General features: G+C 42.0%; 1 protein-coding gene and 35 non-coding genes across 39 annotated transcripts in view; 35 read left to right on the top strand and 1 right to left on the bottom strand.

Annotated features, from left to right (window-relative positions):
- The window catches only part of LOC110002145 (ATP-dependent 6-phosphofructokinase, platelet type), a 66,625-nt gene that overhangs the window by 14,304 nt on the left and 29,077 nt on the right, over positions 1-23,244 (bottom strand). For 2 of the 4 annotated variants that reach the window (XM_020657802.3, XM_020657803.3), the window contains exons 8-13: positions 6,139-6,234; positions 4,252-4,344; positions 3,956-4,081; positions 2,594-2,658; positions 2,141-2,210; positions 96-242 (exon numbers count right to left, since the gene is read on the bottom strand). In XM_020657802.3, the coding sequence (XP_020513458.1) occupies positions 96-242; positions 2,141-2,210; positions 2,594-2,658; positions 3,956-4,081; positions 4,252-4,344; positions 6,139-6,234 (597 nt within the window). Of the gene's footprint in view, positions 1-95; positions 243-2,140; positions 2,211-2,593; positions 2,659-3,955; positions 4,082-4,251; positions 4,345-4,978; positions 5,075-6,138; positions 6,235-23,244 lie in introns of all 4 variants that reach the window. The other 2 variants (XM_020657801.3, XM_020657800.3) reach the window with 1 other exon arrangement.
- On the top strand, positions 7,773-7,866 carry trnar-ucu (transfer RNA arginine (anticodon UCU)). The gene is made up of 2 exons: positions 7,773-7,809; positions 7,831-7,866. It is a non-coding gene; the product is annotated as a tRNA-Arg (tRNA).
- On the top strand, positions 8,944-9,037 carry trnar-ucu (transfer RNA arginine (anticodon UCU)). Its single transcript has 2 exons — positions 8,944-8,980; positions 9,002-9,037. It is a non-coding gene; the product is annotated as a tRNA-Arg (tRNA).
- trnar-ucu (transfer RNA arginine (anticodon UCU)) lies at positions 9,348-9,441 on the top strand. Its single transcript has 2 exons — positions 9,348-9,384; positions 9,406-9,441. It is a non-coding gene; the product is annotated as a tRNA-Arg (tRNA).
- On the top strand, positions 9,674-9,767 carry trnar-ucu (transfer RNA arginine (anticodon UCU)). The gene is made up of 2 exons: positions 9,674-9,710; positions 9,732-9,767. It is a non-coding gene; the product is annotated as a tRNA-Arg (tRNA).
- trnar-ucu (transfer RNA arginine (anticodon UCU)) lies at positions 10,064-10,157 on the top strand. The gene is made up of 2 exons: positions 10,064-10,100; positions 10,122-10,157. It is a non-coding gene; the product is annotated as a tRNA-Arg (tRNA).
- On the top strand, positions 10,872-10,965 carry trnar-ucu (transfer RNA arginine (anticodon UCU)). The gene is made up of 2 exons: positions 10,872-10,908; positions 10,930-10,965. It is a non-coding gene; the product is annotated as a tRNA-Arg (tRNA).
- On the top strand, positions 11,276-11,369 carry trnar-ucu (transfer RNA arginine (anticodon UCU)). The gene is made up of 2 exons: positions 11,276-11,312; positions 11,334-11,369. It is a non-coding gene; the product is annotated as a tRNA-Arg (tRNA).
- trnar-ucu (transfer RNA arginine (anticodon UCU)) lies at positions 11,465-11,558 on the top strand. Its single transcript has 2 exons — positions 11,465-11,501; positions 11,523-11,558. It is a non-coding gene; the product is annotated as a tRNA-Arg (tRNA).
- Positions 11,832-11,925, top strand: trnar-ucu (transfer RNA arginine (anticodon UCU)). The gene is made up of 2 exons: positions 11,832-11,868; positions 11,890-11,925. It is a non-coding gene; the product is annotated as a tRNA-Arg (tRNA).
- Positions 12,158-12,251, top strand: trnar-ucu (transfer RNA arginine (anticodon UCU)). The gene is made up of 2 exons: positions 12,158-12,194; positions 12,216-12,251. It is a non-coding gene; the product is annotated as a tRNA-Arg (tRNA).
- On the top strand, positions 12,484-12,577 carry trnar-ucu (transfer RNA arginine (anticodon UCU)). The gene is made up of 2 exons: positions 12,484-12,520; positions 12,542-12,577. It is a non-coding gene; the product is annotated as a tRNA-Arg (tRNA).
- trnar-ucu (transfer RNA arginine (anticodon UCU)) lies at positions 12,810-12,903 on the top strand. The gene is made up of 2 exons: positions 12,810-12,846; positions 12,868-12,903. It is a non-coding gene; the product is annotated as a tRNA-Arg (tRNA).
- On the top strand, positions 13,591-13,684 carry trnar-ucu (transfer RNA arginine (anticodon UCU)). Its single transcript has 2 exons — positions 13,591-13,627; positions 13,649-13,684. It is a non-coding gene; the product is annotated as a tRNA-Arg (tRNA).
- On the top strand, positions 14,184-14,277 carry trnar-ucu (transfer RNA arginine (anticodon UCU)). Its single transcript has 2 exons — positions 14,184-14,220; positions 14,242-14,277. It is a non-coding gene; the product is annotated as a tRNA-Arg (tRNA).
- On the top strand, positions 14,574-14,667 carry trnar-ucu (transfer RNA arginine (anticodon UCU)). Its single transcript has 2 exons — positions 14,574-14,610; positions 14,632-14,667. It is a non-coding gene; the product is annotated as a tRNA-Arg (tRNA).
- Positions 14,978-15,071, top strand: trnar-ucu (transfer RNA arginine (anticodon UCU)). Its single transcript has 2 exons — positions 14,978-15,014; positions 15,036-15,071. It is a non-coding gene; the product is annotated as a tRNA-Arg (tRNA).
- trnar-ucu (transfer RNA arginine (anticodon UCU)) lies at positions 15,574-15,667 on the top strand. The gene is made up of 2 exons: positions 15,574-15,610; positions 15,632-15,667. It is a non-coding gene; the product is annotated as a tRNA-Arg (tRNA).
- On the top strand, positions 15,900-15,993 carry trnar-ucu (transfer RNA arginine (anticodon UCU)). Its single transcript has 2 exons — positions 15,900-15,936; positions 15,958-15,993. It is a non-coding gene; the product is annotated as a tRNA-Arg (tRNA).
- On the top strand, positions 16,290-16,383 carry trnar-ucu (transfer RNA arginine (anticodon UCU)). Its single transcript has 2 exons — positions 16,290-16,326; positions 16,348-16,383. It is a non-coding gene; the product is annotated as a tRNA-Arg (tRNA).
- On the top strand, positions 16,694-16,787 carry trnar-ucu (transfer RNA arginine (anticodon UCU)). Its single transcript has 2 exons — positions 16,694-16,730; positions 16,752-16,787. It is a non-coding gene; the product is annotated as a tRNA-Arg (tRNA).
- trnar-ucu (transfer RNA arginine (anticodon UCU)) lies at positions 16,883-16,976 on the top strand. The gene is made up of 2 exons: positions 16,883-16,919; positions 16,941-16,976. It is a non-coding gene; the product is annotated as a tRNA-Arg (tRNA).
- On the top strand, positions 17,273-17,366 carry trnar-ucu (transfer RNA arginine (anticodon UCU)). The gene is made up of 2 exons: positions 17,273-17,309; positions 17,331-17,366. It is a non-coding gene; the product is annotated as a tRNA-Arg (tRNA).
- On the top strand, positions 17,677-17,770 carry trnar-ucu (transfer RNA arginine (anticodon UCU)). The gene is made up of 2 exons: positions 17,677-17,713; positions 17,735-17,770. It is a non-coding gene; the product is annotated as a tRNA-Arg (tRNA).
- On the top strand, positions 17,866-17,959 carry trnar-ucu (transfer RNA arginine (anticodon UCU)). Its single transcript has 2 exons — positions 17,866-17,902; positions 17,924-17,959. It is a non-coding gene; the product is annotated as a tRNA-Arg (tRNA).
- Positions 18,270-18,363, top strand: trnar-ucu (transfer RNA arginine (anticodon UCU)). Its single transcript has 2 exons — positions 18,270-18,306; positions 18,328-18,363. It is a non-coding gene; the product is annotated as a tRNA-Arg (tRNA).
- Positions 18,596-18,689, top strand: trnar-ucu (transfer RNA arginine (anticodon UCU)). Its single transcript has 2 exons — positions 18,596-18,632; positions 18,654-18,689. It is a non-coding gene; the product is annotated as a tRNA-Arg (tRNA).
- Positions 18,922-19,015, top strand: trnar-ucu (transfer RNA arginine (anticodon UCU)). Its single transcript has 2 exons — positions 18,922-18,958; positions 18,980-19,015. It is a non-coding gene; the product is annotated as a tRNA-Arg (tRNA).
- Positions 19,703-19,796, top strand: trnar-ucu (transfer RNA arginine (anticodon UCU)). The gene is made up of 2 exons: positions 19,703-19,739; positions 19,761-19,796. It is a non-coding gene; the product is annotated as a tRNA-Arg (tRNA).
- trnar-ucu (transfer RNA arginine (anticodon UCU)) lies at positions 20,107-20,200 on the top strand. Its single transcript has 2 exons — positions 20,107-20,143; positions 20,165-20,200. It is a non-coding gene; the product is annotated as a tRNA-Arg (tRNA).
- On the top strand, positions 20,433-20,526 carry trnar-ucu (transfer RNA arginine (anticodon UCU)). Its single transcript has 2 exons — positions 20,433-20,469; positions 20,491-20,526. It is a non-coding gene; the product is annotated as a tRNA-Arg (tRNA).
- Positions 21,214-21,307, top strand: trnar-ucu (transfer RNA arginine (anticodon UCU)). The gene is made up of 2 exons: positions 21,214-21,250; positions 21,272-21,307. It is a non-coding gene; the product is annotated as a tRNA-Arg (tRNA).
- Positions 21,540-21,633, top strand: trnar-ucu (transfer RNA arginine (anticodon UCU)). The gene is made up of 2 exons: positions 21,540-21,576; positions 21,598-21,633. It is a non-coding gene; the product is annotated as a tRNA-Arg (tRNA).
- Positions 22,321-22,414, top strand: trnar-ucu (transfer RNA arginine (anticodon UCU)). The gene is made up of 2 exons: positions 22,321-22,357; positions 22,379-22,414. It is a non-coding gene; the product is annotated as a tRNA-Arg (tRNA).
- trnar-ucu (transfer RNA arginine (anticodon UCU)) lies at positions 22,725-22,818 on the top strand. The gene is made up of 2 exons: positions 22,725-22,761; positions 22,783-22,818. It is a non-coding gene; the product is annotated as a tRNA-Arg (tRNA).
- trnar-ucu (transfer RNA arginine (anticodon UCU)) lies at positions 23,051-23,144 on the top strand. Its single transcript has 2 exons — positions 23,051-23,087; positions 23,109-23,144. It is a non-coding gene; the product is annotated as a tRNA-Arg (tRNA).

Here is a 23,244-nt window from a genome sequence, read left to right as displayed (position 1 = left end):
ATCTGATTCAGGAGAAGACTCAGGTTTTGTGCATTTCTAAAGTCAATCATGCATTCAGTACATACTGTAGATGTATGCATCAGTTCCCCTCCTACCTGTCCCTTGTAGAATCCCTCGAAGCCGTCGCTGACCGCAAACATTTTGTGGCCTTCAGTGATTCCCACCCTGACGGCAGAGCGCACAGCGGCGTTCATGCCCGCTGCTGGGGCGCCGACGTTCAACACGGCGACATTAAAGGAGCTCTGTGGAGGAAGACGAGCAGCTGTCACACACGAGGTACGATCAGGATTACACTCGACACAAAGCATAGAAAGTAGAATCCAGTAAGACCATACCTTTATACACCCACAAGCTGTTTCATCATCTCTTAAAATATCCTCACACCTCAAGTATGAGTCTTACATTCAATCCACCATCGCAGCTCGAGCGATGAGTGGTTTCAAGAAGATGGTATATCAGACACTCTGGGAGGCAGAGATGTATTAATATTGGACAAGAATCTTCTTGTTACTTTTATAGACACAGAACTTTGTTGCCAATTAAAAAAGAAAAAAAAAGTGTAAATCATGCCAACAGGAGAGTTGTTTTTTGGTCTTCACTGCCTGATTATACCATCTATGTCTCATTAACTACGAGCAGCCAGCCAGGTCTTTGCCTCAGAGCAGCAGGCAAAGATTTCCTTGCATGCAAGGAGCCACATGCCGCTGGAAGACACAGTGAAGCAGCAGCTACTCGCTCACACGATACATTGAAAATATCCACAAACTTTCAATAACGGCCCAAAGTTTGGTTCACCTTTTTGGTATTGTACATGTAGGAGTTACAGATGGGGTCTTTAACGCTGACTCTTGCCATTCTTTCCAGTAATATTTAAACGCACAGTATGTAAATTCCGCCACCAGGGGGCTCTCAATCAAAACAATAAGATGAAGTCCAGGTTGGCAGGAAATCATGGGAGTGATTCTCTCTGCTGGTTTTAAGGCCCCCACACGGCCGTTTTGGACGCCCCTCTGTTTGTCAAATATGAGAGCAGTTATCAGGTCAACAGGTGTTGCAGCGATGGAAGCGGTCAAGAGAAGTGGTTCAGATAGAAGTGATTGTACCCGACCTAAAAAGCCTCTGCATGTTTCTAATAAGCTCCACGAGCAGAAACGTGCTCAAACTAGGATCAATATTGGAGATGCTTTTGAAAAATGGAGAGAGGTTAGAACACAGAAAGGTTTACAGACCCATTCAGAGCTGGATAAACACTGAAGCTTCAGTGTCCACCACATGGTGACCTGAGTGAACATCCACTCTAGAGAGGAGGGGGGGAGACAGCTGTCTGCAATGTTTTGAATTTGGACTGCAGTACCCATTTTAAACACTAGGTGTCAGAGTTACATACTACTCCTTTAAAAATGCTCCAGTGAGCATGGAACCTTTCCCAGTTTGAGTTATGAAGCAGCAAAGATTCCCCACAGGCTGAAAGGGGGAAAAAAGTTCACCATCATTTGAAGCAAATCAAAGCAGACACTTTGGTCGTCTATCTTCAGCTTGCAGCACTAAAGCTACTTTTTGCATTTCTACATTTCTACTTAAAAGTAGAGCAATGAAGAAATAAGCGACGACAGACAGAGCGACGGATAATTAGCGCTGGCGATGTCATTTTGTGGCATCGTGTTACCAGGGAAACATACTTGTCATCTGAAAACCTCTAAAATATTTTTAAACTATAGAAGTTAAGATCTAAAATTGATACAGAGCAAATTAAAAAATAGTCATTATTTGGACTGCTATTTATTTGAGAAAATGTAAAGGATGGTCTACTAGAAAATCTAAACTAGTAAAGCTGGGCTGCTCTGTGAAGCTCATACATAACATGCATCCACCTGCTCTTCATCCCCCGCCTCCTCCACCTCCTCCTCCCCCTCAGGACAGAGACAGTCACAGAAAAACAGACTCTGTTAGTGTCACAAAAAGACTGCAGCACCCACAAGCCACCTGACCAGGAAGTACCTTTTGCTACCATAAAAAAAACTCTCAGAGCCGCTGCTGGAAAGATACAGTAGAAGATATTACAACTCTGAACATTTAATCCACAATCATTTGTATTGTCGTTTATTTAATTTTTATCATGACTCAGGATGATGGTACTCACATTTGGAAGTTCAGAGTCGGCTTTCCTGTAGGAGAGGAGTCTGTAGGTGCTCAGATTGTTTTCAAAGCTCCTGCAGATAAGAGACGTGGAAAAATAAATTCATCCAAGTAGAACATTTGCAGTGGATGTCGGCTTTGTTGCTGCAGCTAAGAAAGCTTTTAGCTTCAATGCAAACACTGTGAAAACAGAACAAAGTGCCAAACAGAGGGAGGGCAAACTCAATCTGGTAGCTGTGTAATAAATAAATCTTATACATCATACAGGAACTGTGATAAAACAGATGGAAAATGAAGTTTTTGTGCAGTTTGTGTGATGAAATGACTGCTGCTTGCTCTCTATTAGCGCCATTTCTGCTTATTTTTTTGGGTTCTTCTTCATTGCTTTTGGAATCTTAGAAACAAACACACGTCAAACGTCTGATCATATCAAAGTAGTCGATGCCAAAAGAAATACCTGCCACGCAGTCTCACCGCCTCCTCAAACTTCTTCTCATCCATGGCCTTCTGCACCTCTTGGGTCTGATAACAAAAACATAAAAAAAACATCTTCAGTAATCATGTAAGAATCTTTTGAGTCCTCTCTTTCTCTGATGTGACAGTCGCTAAAGGCTGTGTTTATTCTACGTGCTAATTAGAGTTGATTGACAAGATCTGTCATCTCGCACTTCAAACATCTGTGCTGTCATAGCGAGGTGTGAATATCCAATCACTTCAGACTGACTCAGCTGTAAGTAGCAGAAAGTTACTCTGCTCTGTAGCTATGATGCATTTCTGTCTCTCTGGATTTGATGTTGACCGCCTGATTCATGTTGTGAGAAATTTAAATCACATTAGAGCAGCTATGATGATAATAAATCTGTAGAAATCAATATTATTTACGAACCATCTCCTAGTGTGAATCTAATTTGTAGAGAAATGCATCTAACATAACTTCCTCTTGTCCTGAATTAAACAAATACATCAGGGAGGGATTTTACAAAACTGAAAGAGCCTTGACCCAAAAAATCCCAGGGACTTTTCAACTTGTTTTCTTTAAAGCAACATGCAGAAAACAAGATTACAAAATATGAAAATCTAGTCGCCTACACTCGTTTTGTATCCCAGACTCAAATTACATAACAGATTTCCACATTAGGGATACTGATTACAAGATTACTCTACATTGAGAACTACAAAACTTTGTACATTCAGCAACCTGGTAACTTTGACTGAGGCACTTTTTGAAGATGCAATTGTCACATACATAACATTTGAGCAGTTATTGCATATTTTTACGGCACATTTAAAAACAAAAGATTAAAGACAGAATGCGACATAATTAAGCAGAAATCAATATATGTAAAAGTGTCTCTGAGTCACGACTGTCTACAATGAGTGGGAAGCGTAAGTACTGCTGGCTGTGTTGTTGTCAGAGCCGTGTTTACATGGACGGGATGACCTTGTGTATAAAAGCTGTTTTAGTGAAGGACTAGAGGAAAGAAGAAGAACATACTCACTGATTATTTGGATGGCAGGTAAGTGTTTTTAGATCTCTGTCATTCTGTGTCAATTTATGTGCAATATGAAGCTATGAGTTACAGTAGCCAAAGTGTGCTAACATTAGCATGCTAACACAACAATGCAGGACACAGGCAATTGCAGAACGTGAGTGGAGAGGGGTTGGAGGTGTGAATAATAATAATCAGAATCTGTTTGTTGTTAGGAAAAGGTAAAGGTCTATATGTATGGGGATTCAGCCAACTCTATGTACTCCCAGTGCATGCTTTGTGTCTGCGTGACGTCTGTCTCTCTGACGTGCACACACACACTCTCTTACCATCTGAACACACTCCATAAGTGGAAGTCGAACAGCCTGGTTTCCAACAAGAGACACGACGCAGGCTGGAGTGTTGGCAGAGGCCTCCAACAGCGCCAGCACCGCCTCCACGCCCATACGGCTGGCCTGCAGAGATCAGAAGTCATTTAAAGGTCAGATCTGAGCTCTGGGATGCATGCAGACTCTGTAAGTCACCATGTTTGCGATTCAAACTTACCCCTTATCAACACATAGCTGGAGAGAATTTCACACTTGAAATGTTTTCATTTTAAGTTTTTAAAGATTTAATGACTTACCAGGATCCTGTCAAAGGCAGAGGGGGTCCCTCCTCTCTGCACATGTCCCAAGATGGTGACCCTGGTGTCAAAACCCAAACAGCGAACTACCAGCTGGATTTGGAGCGAGAGCGGGGTGGGAAGATTTCATAAAGTGAGGATAATGCGCTAAATGCAGAATACATATAAGAACAGGACTGTCCTGGAAAATCTACAATACTTTCTGGGTGACTTCACAAATATTACACAGAAAGAAAACTAATTGGTACAACCAGTTAAATATGCTTAAGTTTGAAAAAAAGCAACTAAGTTATCAAACAGAGCATTTATATTAGAGTCACTCTTTTAGTTTTATGGCATCTTGAAATAAAACAATCCAAAGATAAGACACGCAAGTTACAATCACAAAATAAAGAACAAAGGAGAAAACGTGCAAAACATTCCCTGTCATGTGAGCGAGTGCTGATAATACGCATGCATACGTGAAGTATCTGCAGAAAAATAAGGGTGCACAGTGAGCATGGGGTGGGAATATGGAATCAAGAAATACAAGGGAGTGAAGATATTCAAAAACAAAAATTAAAAAGGTGTAGCCGTGTTGACACAAAGACCATAAAATGTTGCCATGTGTGCTCTCATGCTGAAGTAAAGCAAAAGAAAAATCCAACTGTGGAAGTGAAATGAAAACACCCGTGCTTCAGAAGAGGGTTCATGGATCCATGAGATGACCACACATCTCCATACTTACATCCTTGATATAATCAGGAGTGATCGCCTTGTTGTGGCTATCTATGGCACCTTCGGCTACAATAATAATGTTCAGCCTTTTCTTATCGGCTCGGTTCTATAGAGGGAGGGATACACAGAAGCAGAGGCAGTTTAAAAACATGACAGAAAACGTTTTGCATCGCCAAAAGCTGGAACCAGTCATGGTGGTTATTATCTCAGATAAACCCTCCTATGTCTAAAGATCACCCGAACCGTTTTCTAACTTAGTTTATGGATTTCTCCTGCAGGCACTTGCCACATTTTGTGATGAGCTTCATATCAAAAGTTTGAACGGCCAATTGGTTTTCAATTAGTCAAACTGGCATTCCAAGGAAACTGAAGGGCAACTGAAGATTTTACTTAAAACAACATGCACATATATTAAATATTAACGAGGAATCGTTGAGAGCAGAATATTACAAATAAATCTGAAAGGATGGATGTTGAGCAGAAAGGCCTAGCATAAAGTCTTTCTTACCTACATGTATCCTTGAAGCCGTACTAATGTGTTGAACGAATCCCTTCTTCAAAAAAAAAAATAATAATGATAATAAAATGATCTTCTGCCTTTCCTTTTATAGTTTAGTAATAAATCATTAACTCTGATTACTGCCACCATCTGTCAGTCAGCGGTACTGCATCCAAAAGCCCACTCTTTGACAGGCAGGTATTTAAGACAACACTGGGTGAGTTGGCATGTGTCTTTAACCCTGCTAAAAAATAAATAAATACATAAACATCTTGTAAATGCAAATCTCGATGACTGCTCTTGAGTGCCTTTAAAATAATAATTAAACTGACACTAATCCACTGTGATAATGTACGTTTTATCATCTTTTGATGAAATTATTTTAAATTGCCTTATTTACATTAACTTTAGATGGTAATTTCCAACATTTCCCAGAGTACCTTTGAACTATGCCCAGAAAAAGTGAGGTTGCTGCCTTCAGTCTCAATCTGTCCCCTTCTTAGACAAATTCTCACAGTTTGATTGACACCAACTGGTTCGAAAACGTATAATAGAAAACGTTTGTTATAATGTGGCAAGTACCTACACAAAAATAAATAACATGGATATCCACCATTTGGTCCAGCTCGTGGCTTCTCCTTTGCTTCAGTCTTAAACTGAGCTCTACTCACATCCTTCACAAAACCAGAGGTAATGGGTTGTCCTTGTCTGTCAATGGCTCCCTCAGCAACTATGATAATGTTCAACCTGGAACCTCGAGAGCGGCTCTGGATGATAACAAACACTCACATGTCAAGAAAACTGAGAAAGTACGATTCCGTAAAAATGAATAAAAAAATATGTTTGATAGTTTTAGTGCTAATGTGAGTCCTTGTTTGGCAGATGATGGCTCTAGAGTGTGAATGATGGCTCATTGGAATTCTTGTTACACACTCTGAGGTGATTCAAAGGTTGTCAGTTTGAGTTTTATTTTTCTTGCAGTTAGATGAATATCAATTTGAATGCGTTCAAATTAACTCGAATTTAAAAAAACAAAATAAATAGGTTGGGCAGTAAGCACATCTGATTATGTAACTGAACGCAGCTGCTAATTGGGGTCGTACTTCATTGGGGACTCAAAATCAAAGTGATTCAAAGGTCGTGGGTTCCAGTTGCTATTCATGAAAGAGTTGCTAAATGAAAATGGATCAACAAAATGTATTAAACTTCATCATAAGCAGTCCTTTTTAGCTGCTCTTTGGGACCGTCCTTGGTTGATGACCCATCTTGCTTTTGATTCAATAGATGTTTGAGGTTCACAAGTCTTTTGGATCCAAATGACCAACTTCTGCTATTTTCTAACTCGCTAATTGGCTACATCGTCACTGAATGACCGCTGGCGTAAAAGGCTCTATGGTGCAATGGATAATGCATTGAACTTCTAGGCAAAACCAGTAGAGAAGTGATTCAAAGGTTGTGGGTTTGAGTCCCACCAGAGTTGCTATTTATGGAGGAGTTGCTAAATGAAAATGCATCAAAGAAATGTATTAAATTTCATCATAAGCAGGCCTATACAGGTTCCCTTTGCAACCATCCTTGGTTGATCACCCATCTTGCTTTTGATTCTATAGATCTTTGAGGTTCACAAGTCTTTTGGATTCAAATGACCAACTTGTGCTAGTCTCTGACTTGCTAAGTGGCTACATCGTCACTGAATGAGCACTGACATAAATGGCACTGTGGCACAATGGATAGCACGTTGGACTTCTAGGCAAAACCACTAGAGAAGTGATTCAAAGGTTGTTGGTTTAAATCCCACCACAGTCAGTATTTATGAAGGAGTTGCTAAATGAAAATGCATCAAAGAAATGTATTAAATTTCATCATAAGCAGGCCTATACAGGTTCCCTTTGCAACCATCCTTGGTTGATCACCCATCTTGCTTTTGATTCTATAGATCTTTGAGGGTCACAAGTCTTGAACACTAATTGGGGCCGTACTTCATTGGGGACCCATCTTGCACTTGATTCAATGGATGTTTGAGGTTCACAAGTCTTTTGGATCCAAGTGACCAACTTGTGCTAGTCTCTGACTTGCTAAGTGGCTACATCGTCACTAAATGAGCACTGGTATAAATGGCTCTGTGGCACAATGGATAGCGCGATGGACTTCTAGGCAAAACCACTAGAGAAGTGATTCAAAGGTTGTGGGTTCAAGTCCCACCAGAGTTGCGGTTCACAAGTCTTTTGGATCCAAGTGACCAACTTCTGCTATTTTCTAACTCGCTAATTGGCTACGTCGTCCCTGAATGAGCACTGGCATAAATGGCTCTGTGGCGCAATGGATAGCGCGTTGGACTTCTAGGCAAAACCACTAGAGAAGTGATTCAAAGGTTGTGGGTTCAAGTCCCACCAGAGTTGCTATTTATGAAGGAGTTGCTAAATGAAAATGCATCAAATTCATCATAAGCAGGCTTATTCAGGTTCCCTTTGCAACCATCCTTGGTTGATGACCCATCTTGCTTTTGATTCTATAGATCTTTGAGGGTCACAAGTCTTGAACACTAATTGGGGCCGTACTTCATTGGGGACCCATCTTGCATTTGATTCAATGGATGTTTGAGGTTCACAAGTCTTTTGGATCCAAGTGACCAACTTCTGCTATTTTCTAACTCACTAATTGGCTACGTCGTCCCTGAATGAACACTGGCATAAATGGCTCTGTGGCGCAATGTATAGCGCATTGGACTTCTAGGCAAAACCACAAGAGAAGTGATTCAAAGGTTGTGGGTTTGAGTCCCACCAGAGTTGCTATTTATGAAGGAGTTGCTAAATGGAAATGTATTAATCTTCATCATAAGCAGGCCTATTCAGGTGCCCTTTGCAACCATCCTTGGTTGATGACCCATCTTGCTTTTGATTCTATAGATCTTTGAGGGTCACAAGTCTTGAACACTAATTGGGGCCGTACTTCATTGGGGACCCATCTTGCATTTGATTCAATGGATGTTTGAGGTTCACAGGTCTTTTGGATTCAAATGACCAACTTGTGCTAGTCTCTGACTTGCTAAGTGGCTACATCGTCACTGAATGAGCACTGACATAAATGTCTCTGTGGCACAATGGATAGCGCATTGGACTTCTAGGCAAAACCAGTAGAGAAGTGATTCAAAGGTTGTGGGTTCAAGTCCCACCAGAGTTGCTATTTATGAAGGAGTTGCTAAATGAAAATGCATCAAATTCATCATAAGCAGGCTTATTCAGGTTCCCTTTGCAACCATCCTTGGTTGATGACCCATCTTGCTTTTGATTCTATAGATCTTTGAGGGTCACAAGTCTTTAACACTAATTGGGGCCGTACTTCATTGAGGGCCCATCTTGCATTTGATTCAATGGATGTTTGAGGTTCACAAGTCTTTTGGATCCAAGTGACCAACTTCTGCTATTTTCTAACTCGCTAATTGGCTACGTCGTCCCTGAATGAGCACTGGCATAAATGGCTCTGTGGCGCAATGGATAGCGCGTTGGACTTCTAGGCAAAACCACAAGAGAAGTGATTCAAAGGTTGTGGGTTCGAGTCCCACCAGAGTTGCTATTTATGAAGGAGTTGCTAAATGAAAATGCATCAAAGAAATGTATTAATCTTCATCATAAGCAGGCCTATTCAGGTGCCCTTTGCAACCATCCTTGGTTGATGACCCATCTTGCTTTTGATTCTATAGATCTTTGAGGGTCACAAGTCTTGAACACTAATTGGGGCCGTACTTCATTGGGGACCCATCTTGCATTTGATTCAATGGATGTTTGAGGTTCACAAGTCTTTTGGATCCAAGTGACCAACTTCTGCTATTTTCTAACTCGCTAATTGGCTACATCGTCCCTGAATGAGCACTTGCATAAATGGCTCTGTGGCGCAATGGATAGCGCGTTGGACTTCTAGGCAAAACCACTAGAGAAGTGATTCAAAGGTTGTGGGTTCGAGTCCCACCAGAGTTGCTATTTATGAAGGAGTTGCTAAATGAAAATGCATCAAAGAAATGTATTAAACTTCATCATAAGCAGGCCTATTCAGGTTCCCTTTGCAACAATCCTTGGTTGATGAACCATCTTGCTTTTGATTCAATGGATCTTTGAGGTTCACAAGTCTTTTGGATTCAAATGACCAACTTGTGCTAGTCTCTGACTTGCTAAGTGGCTACATCGTCACTAAATGAGCACTGGCATAAATGGCTCTGTGGCACAATGGATAGCGCGTTGGACTTCTAGGCAAAACCACTAGAGAAGTGATTCAAAGGTTGTGGGTTCAAGTCCCACCAGAGTTGCTATTTATGAAGGAGTTGCTAAATGAAAATGCATCAAATTCATCATAAGCAGGCTTATTCAGGTTCCCTTTGCAACCTTCCTTGGTTGATGACCCATCTTGCTTTTGATTCTATAGATCTTTGAGGGTCACAAGTCTTGAACACTAATTGGGGCCGTACTTCATTGGGGACCCATCTTGCATTTGATTCAATGGATGTTTGAGGTTCACAAGTCTTTTGGATCCAAGTGACCAACTTCTGCTATTTTCTAACTCGCTAATTGGCTACATCGTCCCTGAATGAGCACTGGCATAAATGGCTCTGTGGCGCAATGGATAGCGCGTTGGACTTCTAGGCAAAACCACAAGAGAAGTGATTCAAAGGTTGTGGGTTCGAGTCCCACCAGAGTTGCTATTTATGAAGGAGTTGCTAAATGAAAATGCATCAAAGAAATGTATTAATCTTCATCATAAGCAGGCCTATTCAGGTGCCCTTTGCAACCATCCTTGGTTGATGACCCATCTTGCTTTTGATTCTATAGATCTTTGAGGGTCACAAGTCTTGAACACTAATTGGGGCCATACTTCATTGGGGACCCATCTTGCATTTGATTCAATGGATGTTTGAGGTTCACAAGTCTTTTGGATCCAAGTGACCAACTTCTGCTATTTTCTAACTCGCTAATTGGCTACGTCGTCACTAAATGAGCACAGGCATAAATGGCTCTGCGGCACAATGGTTAGCACGTTGGACTTCTAGGCAAAACCACTAGAGAAGTGATTCAAAGGTTGTGGGTTCAAGTCCCACCAGAGTTGCTATTTATGAAGGAGTTGCTAAATGAAAATGCATCAAAGAAATGTATTAAACTTCATCATAAGCAGGCTTATTCAGGTTCCCTTTGCAACCTTCCTTGGTTGATGACCCATCTTGCTTTTGATTCTATAGATCTTTGAGGGTCACAAGTCTTGAACACTAATTGGGGCCATACTTCATTGGGGACCCATCTTGCACTTGATTCAATGGATGTTTGAGGTTCACAAGTCTTTTGGATCCAAGTGACCAACTTGTGCTAGTCTCTGACTTGCTAAGTGGCTACATCGTCACTAAATGAGCACTGGCATAAATGGCTCTGTGGCACAATGGATAGCGCGTTGGACTTCTAGGCAAAACCACTAGAGAAGTGATTCAAAGGTTGTGGGTTCAAGTCCCACCAGAGTTGCTTTTTATGAAGGAGTTGCTAAATGAAAATGCATCAAAGAAATGTATTAATCTTCATCATAAGCAGGCCTATTCAGGTGCCCTTTGCAACCATCCTTGGTTGATGACCCATCTTGCTTTTGATTCTATAGATCTTTGTGGGTCACAAGTCTTGAACACTAATTGGGGCCGTACTTCATTGGGGACCCATCTTGCATTCTATTCAATGGATGTTTGAGGTTCACAAGTCTTTTGGATCCAAGTGACCAACTTGTGCTAGTCTCTGACTTGCTAAGTGGCTACATCGTCACTAAATGAGCACTGGCATAAATGGCTCTGTGGCACAATGGATAGCGCGTTGGACTTCTAGGCAAAACCACTAGAGAAGTGATTCAAAGGTTGTGGGTTCAAGTCCCACCAGAGTTGCGGTTCATAAGTCTTTTGGATTCAAATGACCAACTTGTGCTAGTCTCTGACTTGCTAAGTGGCTACATCGTCACTAAATGAGCATTGGCATAAATGGCTCTGTGGCACAATGGATAGCGCGTTGGACTTCTAGGCAAAACCACTAGAGAAGTGATTCAAAGGTTGTGGGTTCGAGTCCCACCAGAGTTGCTATTTATGAAGGAGTTGCTAAATGAAAATGCATCAAAGGTGCCCTTTGCAACCATCCTTGGTTGATGACCCATCTTGCTTTTGATTCTATAGATCTTTGAGGGTCACAAGTCTTGAACACTAATTGGGGCCGTACTTCATTGGGGACCCATCTTGCATTTGATTCAATGGATGTTTGAGGTTCACAAGTCTTTTGGATCCAAGTGACCAACTTCTGCTATTTTGTAACTCGCTAATTGGCTACGTCGTCACTAAATGAGCACGGGCATAAATGGCTCTGTGGCACAATGGATAGCGCGTTGGACTTCTAGGCAAAACCACTAGAGAAGTGATTCAAAGGTTGTGGGTTCGAGTCCCACCAGAGTTGCTATTTATGAAGGAGTTGCTAAATGAAAATGCATCAAAGAAATGTATTAAACTTCATCATAAGCAGGCCTATTCAGGTGCCCTTTGCAACAATCCTTGGTTGGTGACCCATCTTGCTTTTGATTCAATGGATCTTTGAGGTTCACAAGTCTTTTGGATTCAAATGACCAACTTGTGCTAGTCTCTGACTTGCTAAGTGGCTACATCGTCACTAAATGAGTATTGGCATAAATGGCTCTGTGGCACAATGGATAGCGCGTTGGACTTCTAGGCAAAACCACTAGAGAAGTGATTCAAAGGTTGTGGGTTCGAGTCCCACCAGAGTTGCTATATATGAAGGAGTTGCTAAATGAAAATGCATCAAAGAAATGTATTAAACTTCATCATAAGCAGGCCTATTCAGGTGCCCTTTGCAACAATCCTTGGTTGGTGACCCATCTTGCTTTTGATTCAATGGATCTTTGAGGTTCACAAGTCTTTTGGATTCAAATGACCAACTTGTGCTAGTCTCTGACTTGCTAAGTGGCTACATCGTCACTAAATGAGCATTGGCATGAATGGCTCTGTGGCACAATGGATAGCGCGTTGGACTTCTAGGCAAAACCACTAGAGAAGTGATTCAAAGGTTGTGGGTTCGAGTCCCACCAGAGTTGCTATTTATGAAGGAGTTGCTAAATGAAAATGCATCAAAGAAATGTATTAAACTTCATCATAAGCAGGCCTATTCAGGTTCCCTTTGCAACAATCCTTGGTTGATGACCCATCTTGCTTTTGATTCAATGGATCTTTGAGGTTCACAAGTCTTTTGGATTCAAATGACCAACTTGTGCTAGTCTCTGACTTGCTAAGTGGCTACGTCGTCACTAAATGAGCACTGGCATAAATGGCTCTGTGGCACAATGGATAGCGCATTGGACTTCTAGGCAAAACCACTAGAGAAGTGATTCAAAGGTTGTGGGTTCAAGTCCCACCAGAGTTGCTATTTATGAAGGAGTTGCTAAATGAAAATGCATCAAATTCATCATAAGCAGGCTTATTCAGGTTCCCTTTGCAACCTTCCTTGGTTGATGACCCATCTTGCTTTTGATTCTACAGATCTTTGAGGGTCACAAGTCTTGAACACTAATTGGGGCCGTACTTCATTGGGGACCCATCTTGCATTTGATTCAATGGATGTTTGAGGTTCACAAGTCTTTTGGATCCAAGTGACCAACTTCTGCTATTTTCTAACTCACTAATTGGCTACGTCGTCCCTGAATGAACACTGGCATAAATGGCTCTGTGGCGCAATGTATAGCGCATTGGACTTCTAGGCAAAACCACAAGAGAAGTGATTCAAAGGTTGTGGGTTTGAGTCCCACCAGAGTTGCTATTTATGAAGGAGTTGGTAAATGGAAATGTATTAATCTTCATCATAAGCAGGCCTATTCAGGTGCCCTTTGCAACCATCCTTGGTTGATGACCCATCTTGCTTTTGATTCTATAGATCTTTGAGGGTCACAAGTCTTGAACACTAATTGGGGCCATACTTCATTGGGGACCCATCTTGCATTTGATTCAATGGATGTTTGAGGTTCACAAGTCTTTTGGATCCAAGTGACCAACTTCTGCTATTTTCTAACTCGCTAATTGGCTACGTCGTCACTAAATGAGCACTGGCATAAATGGCTCTGTGGCACAATGGATAGCGCGTTGGACTTCTAGGCAAAATCACTAGAGAAGTGATTCAAAGGTTGTGGGTTCGAGTCCCACCAGAGTTGCTATTTATGAAGGAGTTGCTAAATGAAAATGCATCAAAGAAATGTATTAAACTTCATCATAAGCAGGCCTATTCAGGTGCCCTTTGCAACCATCCTTGGTTGATGACCCATCTTGCTTTTGATTCTATAGATCTTTGAGGGTCACAAGTCTTGAACACTAATTGGGGCCGTACTTCATTGGGGACCCATCTTGCACTTGATTCAATGGATGTTTGAGGTTCACAAGTCTTTTGGATCCAAGTGACCAACTTGTGCTAGTCTCTGACTTGCTAAGTGGCTACATCGTCACTAAATGAGCACTGGTATAAATGGCTCTGTGGCACAATGGATAGCGCGATGGACTTCTAGGCAAAACCACTAGAGAAGTGATTCAAAGGTTGTGGGTTCAAGTCCCACCAGAGTTGCGGTTCACAAGTCTTTTGGATCCAAGTGACCAACTTCTGCTATTTTCTAACTCGCTAATTGGCTACGTCGTCCCTGAATGAGCACTTGCATAAATGGCTCTGTGGCGCAATGGATAGCGCGTTGGACTTCTAGGCAAAACCACTAGAGAAGTGATTCAAAGGTTGTGGGTTCGAGTCCCACCAGAGTTGCTATTTATGAAGGAGTTGCTAAATGAAAATGCATCAAATTCATCATAAGCAGGCTTATTCAGGTTCCCTTTGCAACCATCCTTGGTTGATGACCCATCTTGCTTTTGATTCTATAGATCTTTGAGGGTCACAAGTCTTTAACACTAATTGGGGCCGTACTTCATTGAGGGCCCATCTTGCATTTGATTCAATGGATGTTTGAGGTTCACAAGTCTTTTGGATCCAAGTGACCAACTTCTGCTATTTTCTAACTCGCTAATTGGCTACGTCGTCCCTGAATGAGCACTGGCATAAATGGCTCTGTGGCGCAATGGATAGCGCGTTGGACTTCTAGGCAAAACCACAAGAGAAGTGATTCAAAGGTTGTGGGTTCAAGTCCCACCAGAGTTGCTATTTATGAAGGAGTTGCTAAATGAAAATGCATCAAAGAAATGTATTAATCTTCATCATAAGCAGGCCTATTCAGGTGCCCTTTGCAACCATCCTTGGTTGATGACCCATCTTGCTTTTGATTCTATAGATCTTTGAGGGTCACAAGTCTTGAACACTAATTGGGGCCGTACTTCATTGGGGACCCATCTTGCATTTGATTCAATGGATGTTTGAGGTTCACAAGTCTTTTGGATCCAAGTGACCAACTTCTGCTATTTTCTAACTCGCTAATTGGCTACGTCGTCACTAAATGAGCACAGGCATAAATGGCTCTGTGGCACAATGGATAGCGCGTTGGACTTCTAGGCAAAACCACTAGAGAAGTGATTCAAAGGTTGTGGGTTCAAGTCCCACCAGAGTTGCTATTTATGAAGGAGTTGCTAAATAAAAATGCATCAAAGAAATGTATTAATCTTCATCATAAGCAGGCCTATTCAGGTGCCCTTTGCAACCGTCCATGGTTGATGACCCATCTTGCTTTTGATTCTATAGATCTTTGAGGGTCACAAGTCTTGAACACTAATTGGGGCCGTACTTCATTGGGGACCCATCTTGCATTTGATTCAATGGATGTTTGAGGTTCACAAGTCATTTGGATTCAAATGACCAACTTGTGCTAGTCTCTGACTTGCTAAGTGGCTACATCGTCACTAAATGAGCACTGGCATAAATGGCTCTGTGGCACAATGGATAGACTTGTGATAGACTTCTAGGCAAAACCACTAGAGAAGTGATTCAAAGGTTGTGGGTTCAAGTCCCACCAGAGTTGCGGTTCACAAGTCTTTTGGATCCAAGTGACCAACTTCTGCTATTTTCTAACTCGCTAATTGGCTACGTCGTCCCTGAATGAGCACTTGCATAAATGGCTCTGTGGCGCAATGGATAGCGCGTTGGACTTCTAGGCAAAACCACTAGAGAAGTGATTCAAAGGTTGTGGGTTCGAGTCCCACCAGAGTTGCTATTTATGAAGGAGTTGCTAAATGAAAATGCATCAAAGAAATGTATTGAACTTCATCATAAGCAGGCCTATTCAGGTTCCCTTTGCAACAATCCTTGGTTGATGAACCATCTTGCTTATGATTCAATGGATCTTTGAGGTTCACAAGTCTTTTGGATCCAAGTGACCAACTTGTGCTAGTCTCTGACTTGCTAAGTGGCTACATCGTCACTAAATGAGCACTGGCATAAATGGCTCTGTGGCACAATGGATAGCGCGTTGGACTTCTAGGCAAAACCACTAGAGAAGTGATTCAAAGGTTGTGGGTTCAAGTCCCACCAGAGTTGCTATTTATGAAGGAGTTGCTAAATGAAAATGCATCAAATTCATCATAAGCAGGCTTATTCAGGTTCCCTTTGCAACCTTCCTTGGTTGATGACCCATCTTGCTTTTGATTCTATAGATCTTTGAGGGTCACAAGTCTTGAACACTAATTGGGGCCGTACTTCATTGGGGACCCATCTTGCATTTGATTCAATGGATGTTTGAGGTTCACAAGTCTTTTGGATCCAAGTGACCAACTTCTGCTATTTTCTAACTCGCTAATTGGCTACGTCGTCCCTGAATGAGCACTGGCATAAATGGCTCTGTGGCGCAATGGATAGCGCGTTGGACTTCTAGGCAAAACCACAAGAGAGGTGATTCAAAGGTTGTGGGTTCGAGTCCCACCAGAGTTGCTATTTATGAAGGAGTTGCTAAATGAAAATGCATCAAAGAAATGTATTAATCTTCATCATAAGCAGGCCTATTCAGGTTCCCTTTGCAACCTTCCTTGGTTGATGACCCATCTTGCTTTTGATTCTATAGATCTTTGAGGGTCACAAGTCTTGAACACTAATTGGGGCCATACTTCATTGGGGACCCATCTTGCATTTGATTCAATGGATGTTTGAGGTTCACAAGTCTTTTGGATCCAAGTGACCAACTTCTGCTATTTTCTAACTCGCTAATTGGCTACGTCGTCACTAAATGAGCACAGGCATAAATGGCTCTGTGGCACAATGGATAGCGCGTTGGACTTCTAGGCAAAACTACTAGAGAAGTGATTCAAAGGTTGTGGGTTCAAGTCCCACCAGAGTTGCGGTTCACAAGTCTTTTGGATTCAAATGACCAACTTGTGCTAGTCTCTGACTTGCTAAGTGGCTACATCGTCACTAAATGAGCATTGGCATAAATGGCTCTGTGGCACAATGGATAGCGCGTTGGACTTCTAGGCAAAACCACTAGAGAAGTGATTCAAAGGTTGTGGGTTCGAGTCCCACCAGAGTTGCTATTTATGAAGGAGTTGCTAAATGAAAATGCATCAAATTCATCATAAGCAGGCTTATTCAGGTTCCCTTTGCAACCTTCCTTGGTTGATGACCCATCTTCCTTTTGATTCTATAGATCTTTGAGGGTCACAAGTCTTGAACACTAATTGGGGCCGTACTTCATTGGGGACCCATCTTGCATTTGATTCAATGGATGTTTGAGGTTCACAAGTCTTTTGGATCCAAGTGACCAACTTCTGCTATTTTCTAACTCGCTAATTGGCTACGTCGTCCCTGAATGAGCACTGGCATAACTGGCTCTGTGGCGCAATGGATAGCGCGTTGGACTTCTAGGCAAAACCACAAGAGAAGTGATTCAAAGGTTGTGGGTTCGAGTCCCACCAGAGTTGCTATTTATGAAGGAGTTGCTAAATGAAAATGCATCAAAGAAATGTATTAATCTTCATCATAAGCAGGCCTATTCAGGTGCCCTTTGCAACCATCCTTGGTTGATGACCCATCTTGCTTTTGATTCTATAGATCTTTGAGGGTCACAAGTCTTGAACACTAATTGGGGCCATACTTCATTGGGGACCCATCTTGCATTTGATTCAATGGATGTTTGAGGTTCACAAGTCTTTTGGATCCAAGTGACCAACTTCTGCTATTTTCTAACTCGCTAATTGGCTACGTCGTCACTAAATGAGCACAGGCATAAATGGCTCTGTGGCACAATGGATAGCGCGTTGGACTTCTAGGCAAAACTACTAGAGAAGTGATTCAAAGGTTGTGGGTTCAAGTCCCACCAGAGTTGCGGTTCACAAGTCTTTTGGATTCAAATGACCAACTTGTGCTAGTCTCTGACTTGCTAAGTGGCTACATCGTCACTAAATGAGCATTGGCATAAATGGCTCTGTGGCACAATGGATAGCGCGTTGGACTTCTAGGCAAAACCACTAGAGAAGTGATTCAAAGGTTGTGGGTTCGAGTCCCACCAGAGTTGCTATTTATGAAGGAGTTGCTAAATGAAAATGCATCAAAGAAATGTAATAAACTTCATCATAAGCAGGCCTATTCAGGTGCCCTTTGCAACCATCCTTGGTTGATGACCCATCTTGCTTTTGATTCTATAGATCTTTGAGGGTCACAAGTCTTGAACACTAATTGGGGCCGTACTTCATTGGGGACCCATCTTGCATTTGATTCAATGGATGTTTGAGGTTCACAAGTCTTTTGGATCCAAGTGACCAACTTCTGCTATTTTGTAACTCGCTAATTGGCTACATCGTCACTAAATGAGCACGGGCATAAATGGCTCTGTGGCACAATGGATAGCGCGTTGGACTTCTAGGCAAAACCACTAGAGAAGTGATTCAAAGGTTGTGGGTTCGAGTCCCACCAGAGTTGCTATTTATGAAGGAGTTGCTAAATGAAAATGCATCAAAGAAATGTATTAAACTTCATCATAAGCAGGCCTATTCAGGTGCCCTTTGCAACAATCCTTGGTTGGTGACCCATCTTGCTTTTGATTCAATGGATCTTTGAGGTTCACAAGTCTTTTGGATTCAAATGACCAACTTGTGCTAGTCTCTGACTTGCTAAGTGGCTACATCGTCACTAAATGAGCATTGGCATAAATGGCTCTGTGGCACAATGGATAGCGCGTTGGACTTCTAGGCAAAACCACTAGAGAAGTGATTCAAAGGTTGTGGGTTCGAGTCCCACCAGAGTTGCTATTTATGAAGGAGTTGCTAAATGAAAATGCATCAAAGAAATGTATTAAACTTCATCATAAGCAGGCCTATTCAGGTTCCCTTTGCAACAATCCTTGGTTGATGACCCATCTTGCTTTTGATTCAATGGATCTTTGAGGTTCACAAGTCTTTTGGATTCAAATGACCAACTTGTGCTAGTCTCTGACTTGCTAAGTGGCTACGTCGTCACTAAATGAGCACTGGCATAAATGGCTCTGTGGCACAATGGATAGCGCGTTGGACTTCTAGGCAAAACCACTAGAGAAGTGATTCAAAGGTTGTGGGTTCAAGTCCCACCAGAGTTGCTATTTAAGAAGGAGTTGCTAAATGAAAATGCATCAAATTCATCATAAGCAGGCTTATTCAGGTTCCCTTTGCAACCTTCCTTGGTTGATGACCCATCTTGCTTTTGATTCTACAGATCTTTGAGGGTCACAAGTCTTGAACACTAATTGGGGCCGTACTTCATTGGGGACCCATCTTGCATTTGATTCAATGGATGTTTGAGGTTCACAAGTCTTTTGGATCCAAGTGACCAACTTCTGCTATTTTCTAACTCACTAATTGGCTACGTCGTCCCTGAATGAACACTGGCATAAATGGCTCTGTGGCGCAATGTATAGCGCATTGGACTTCTAGGCAAAACCACAAGAGAAGTGATTCAAAGGTTGTGGGTTTGAGTCCCACCAGAGTTGCTATTTATGAAGGAGTTGCTAAATGGAAATGTATTAATCTTCATCATAAGCAGGCCTATTCAGGTGCCCTTTGCAACCATCCTTGGTTGATGACCCATCTTGCTTTTGATTCTATAGATCTTTGAGGGTCACAAGTCTTGAACACTAATTGGGGCCATACTTCATTGGGGACCCATCTTGCATTTGATTCAATGGATGTTTGAGGTTCACAAGTCTTTTGGATCCAAGTGACCAACTTCTGCTGTTTTTTAACTCGCTAATTGGCTACGTCGTCACTAAATGAGCACAGGCATAAATGGCTCTGTGGCACAATGGATAGCGCGTTGGACTTCTAGGCAAAATCACTAGAGAAGTGATTCAAAGGTTGTGGGTTCGAGTCCCACCAGAGTTGCTATTTATGAAGGAGTTGCTAAATGAAAATGCATCAAAGAAATGTATTAAACTTCATCATAAGCAGGCCTATTCAGGTGCCCTTTGCAACCATCCTTGGTTGATGACCCATCTTGCTTTTGATTCTATAGATCTTTGAGGGTCACAAGTCTTGAACACTAATTGGGGCCGTACTTCATTGGGGACCCATCTTGCACTTGATTCAATGGATGTTTGAGGTTCACAAGTCTTTTGGATCCAAATGACCAACTTGTGCTAGTCTCTGACTTGCTAAGTGGCTACATCGTCACTAAATGAGCATTGGCATAAATGGCTCTGTGGCACAATGGATAGCGCGTTGGACTTCTAGGCAAAACCACTAGAGAAGTGATTCAAAGGTTGTGGGTTCGAGTCCCACCAGAGTTGCTATTTATGAAGGAGTTGCTAAATGAAAATGCATCAAAGAAATGTATTAAACTTCATCATAAGCAGGCCTATTCAGGTTCCCTTTGCAACAATCCTTGGTTGATGACCCATCTTGCTTTTGATTCAATGGATCTTTGAGGTTCACAAGTCTTTTGGATTCAAATGACCAAATTGTGCTAGTCTCTGACTTGCTAAGTGGCTACGTCGTCACTAAATGAGCACTGGCATAAATGGCTCTGTGGCACAATGGATAGCGCATTGGACTTCTAGGCAAAACCACTAGAGAAGTGATTCAAAGGTTGTGGGTTCAAGTCCCACCAGAGTTGCTATTTATGAAGGAGTTGCTAAATGAAAATGCATCAAATTCATCATAAGCAGGCTTATTCAGGTTCCCTTTGCAACCTTCCTTGGTTGATGACCCATCTTGCTTTTGATTCTACAGATCTTTGAGGGTCACAAGTCTTGAACACTAATTGGGGCCGTACTTCATTGGGGACCCATCTTGCATTTGATTCAATGGATGTTTGAGGTTCACAAGTCTTTTGGATCCAAGTGACCAACTTCTGCTATTTTCTAACTCACTAATTGGCTACGTCGTCCCTGAATGAGCACTGGCATAAATGGCTCTGTGGCGCAATGTATAGCGCATTGGACTTCTAGGCAAAACCACAAGAGAAGTAATTCAAAGGTTTTGGGTTTGAGTCCCACCAGAGTTGCTATTTATGAAGGAGTTGCTAAATGGAAATGTATTAATCTTCATCATAAGCAGGCCTATTCAGGTGCCCTTTGCAACCATCCTTGGTTGATGACCCATCTTGCTTTTGATTCTATAGATCTTTGAGGGTCACAAGTCTTGAACACTAATTGGGGCCATACTTCATTGGGGACCCATCTTGCATTTGATTCAATGGATGTTTGAGGTTCACAAGTCTTTTGGATCCAAGTGACCAACTTCTGCTATTTTCTAACTCGCTAATTGGCTACGTCGTCACTAAATGAGCACAGGCATAAATGGCTCTGTGGCACAATGGATAGCGCGTTGGACTTCTAGGCAAAACCACTAGAGAAGTGATTCAAAGGTTGTGGGTTCAAGTCCCACCAGAGTTGCTATTTATGAAGGAGTTGCTAAATAAAAATGCATCAAAGAAATGTATTAAACTTCATCATAAGCAGGCCTATTCAGGTTCCCTTTGCAACAATCCTTGGTTGATGACCCATCTTGCTTTTGATTCAATGGATCTTTGAGGTTCACAAGTCTTTTGGATTCAAATGACCAAATTGTGCTAGTCTCTGACTTGCTAAGTGGCTACGTCGTCACTAAATGAGCACTGGCATAAATGGCTCTGTGGCACAATGGATAGCGCATTGGACTTCTAGGCAAAACCACTAGAGAAGTGATTCAAAGGTTGTGGGTTCAAGTCCCACCAGAGTTGCTATTTATGAAGGAGTTGCTAAATGAAAATGCATCAAATTCATCATAAGCAGGCTTATTCAGGTTCCCTTTGCAACCTTCCTTGGTTGATGACCCATCTTGCTTTTGATTCTACAGATCTTTGAGGGTCACAAGTCTTGAACACTAATTGGGGCCGTACTTCATTGGGGACCCATCTTGCATTTGATTCAATGGATGTTTGAGGTTCACAAGTCTTTTGGATCCAAGTGACCAACTTCTGCTATTTTCTAACTCACTAATTGGCTACGTCGTCCCTGAATGAGCACTGGCATAAATGGCTCTGTGGCGCAATGTATAGCGCATTGGACTTCTAGGCAAAACCACAAGAGAAGTGATTCAAAGGTTGTGGGTTTGAGTCCCACCAGAGTTGCTATTTATGAAGGAGTTGCTAAATGGAAATGTATTAATCTTCATCATAAGCAGGCCTATTCAGGTGCCCTTTGCAACCATCCTTGGTTGATGACCCATCTTGCTTTTGATTCTATAGATCTTTGAGGGTCACAAGTCTTGAACACTAATTGGGGCCATACTTCATTGGGGACCCATCTTGCATTTGATTCAATGGATGTTTGAGGTTCACAAGTCTTTTGGATCCAAGTGACCAACTTCTGCTGTTTTTTAACTCGCTAATTGGCTACGTCGTCACTAAATGAGCACAGGCATAAATGGCTCTGTGGCACAATGGATAGCGCGTTGGACTTCTAGGCAAAATCACTAGAGAAGTGATTCAAAGGTTGTGGGTTCGAGTCCCACCAGAGTTGCTATTTATGAAGGAGTTGCTAAATGAAAATGCATCAAAGAAATGTATTAAACTTCATCATAAGCAGGCCTATTCAGGTGCCCTTTGCAACCATCCTTGGTTGATGACCCATCTTGCTTTTGATTCTATAGATCTTTGAGGGTCACAAGTCTTGAACACTAATTGGGGCCGTACTTCATTGGGGACCCATCTTGCACTTGATTCAATGGATGTTTGAGGTTCACAAGTCTTTTGGATCCAAATGACCAACTTGTGCTAGTCTCTGACTTGCTAAGTGGCTACATCGTCACTAAATGAGCATTGGCATAAATGGCTCTGTGGCACAATGGATAGCGCGTTGGACTTCTAGGCAAAACCACTAGAGAAGTGATTCAAAGGTTGTGGGTTCGAGTCCCACCAGAGTTGCTATTTATGAAGGAGTTGCTAAATGAAAATGCATCAAAGAAATGTATTAAACTTCATCATAAGCAGGCCTATTCAGGTTCCCTTTGCAACAATCCTTGGTTGATGACCCATCTTGCTTTTGATTCAATGGATCTTTGAGGTTCACAAGTCTTTTGGATTCAAATGACCAAATTGTGCTAGTCTCTGACTTGCTAAGTGGCTACGTCGTCACTAAATGAGCACTGGCATAAATGGCTCTGTGGCACAATGGATAGCGCATTGGACTTCTAGGCAAAACCACTAGAGAAGTGATTCAAAGGTTGTGGGTTCAAGTCCCACCAGAGTTGCTATTTATGAAGGAGTTGCTAAATGAAAATGCATCAAATTCATCATAAGCAGGCTTATTCAGGTTCCCTTTGCAACCTTCCTTGGTTGATGACCCATCTT

This window comes from Labrus bergylta, chromosome 4 (assembly GCF_963930695.1).
Source record: "Labrus bergylta chromosome 4, fLabBer1.1, whole genome shotgun sequence".
Taxonomy (NCBI): Eukaryota; Metazoa; Chordata; class Actinopteri; order Labriformes; family Labridae; genus Labrus; species Labrus bergylta.
Note: the sequence above shows the minus strand (reverse complement) of the source record. Positions and strands in the feature narration are given on the sequence as shown.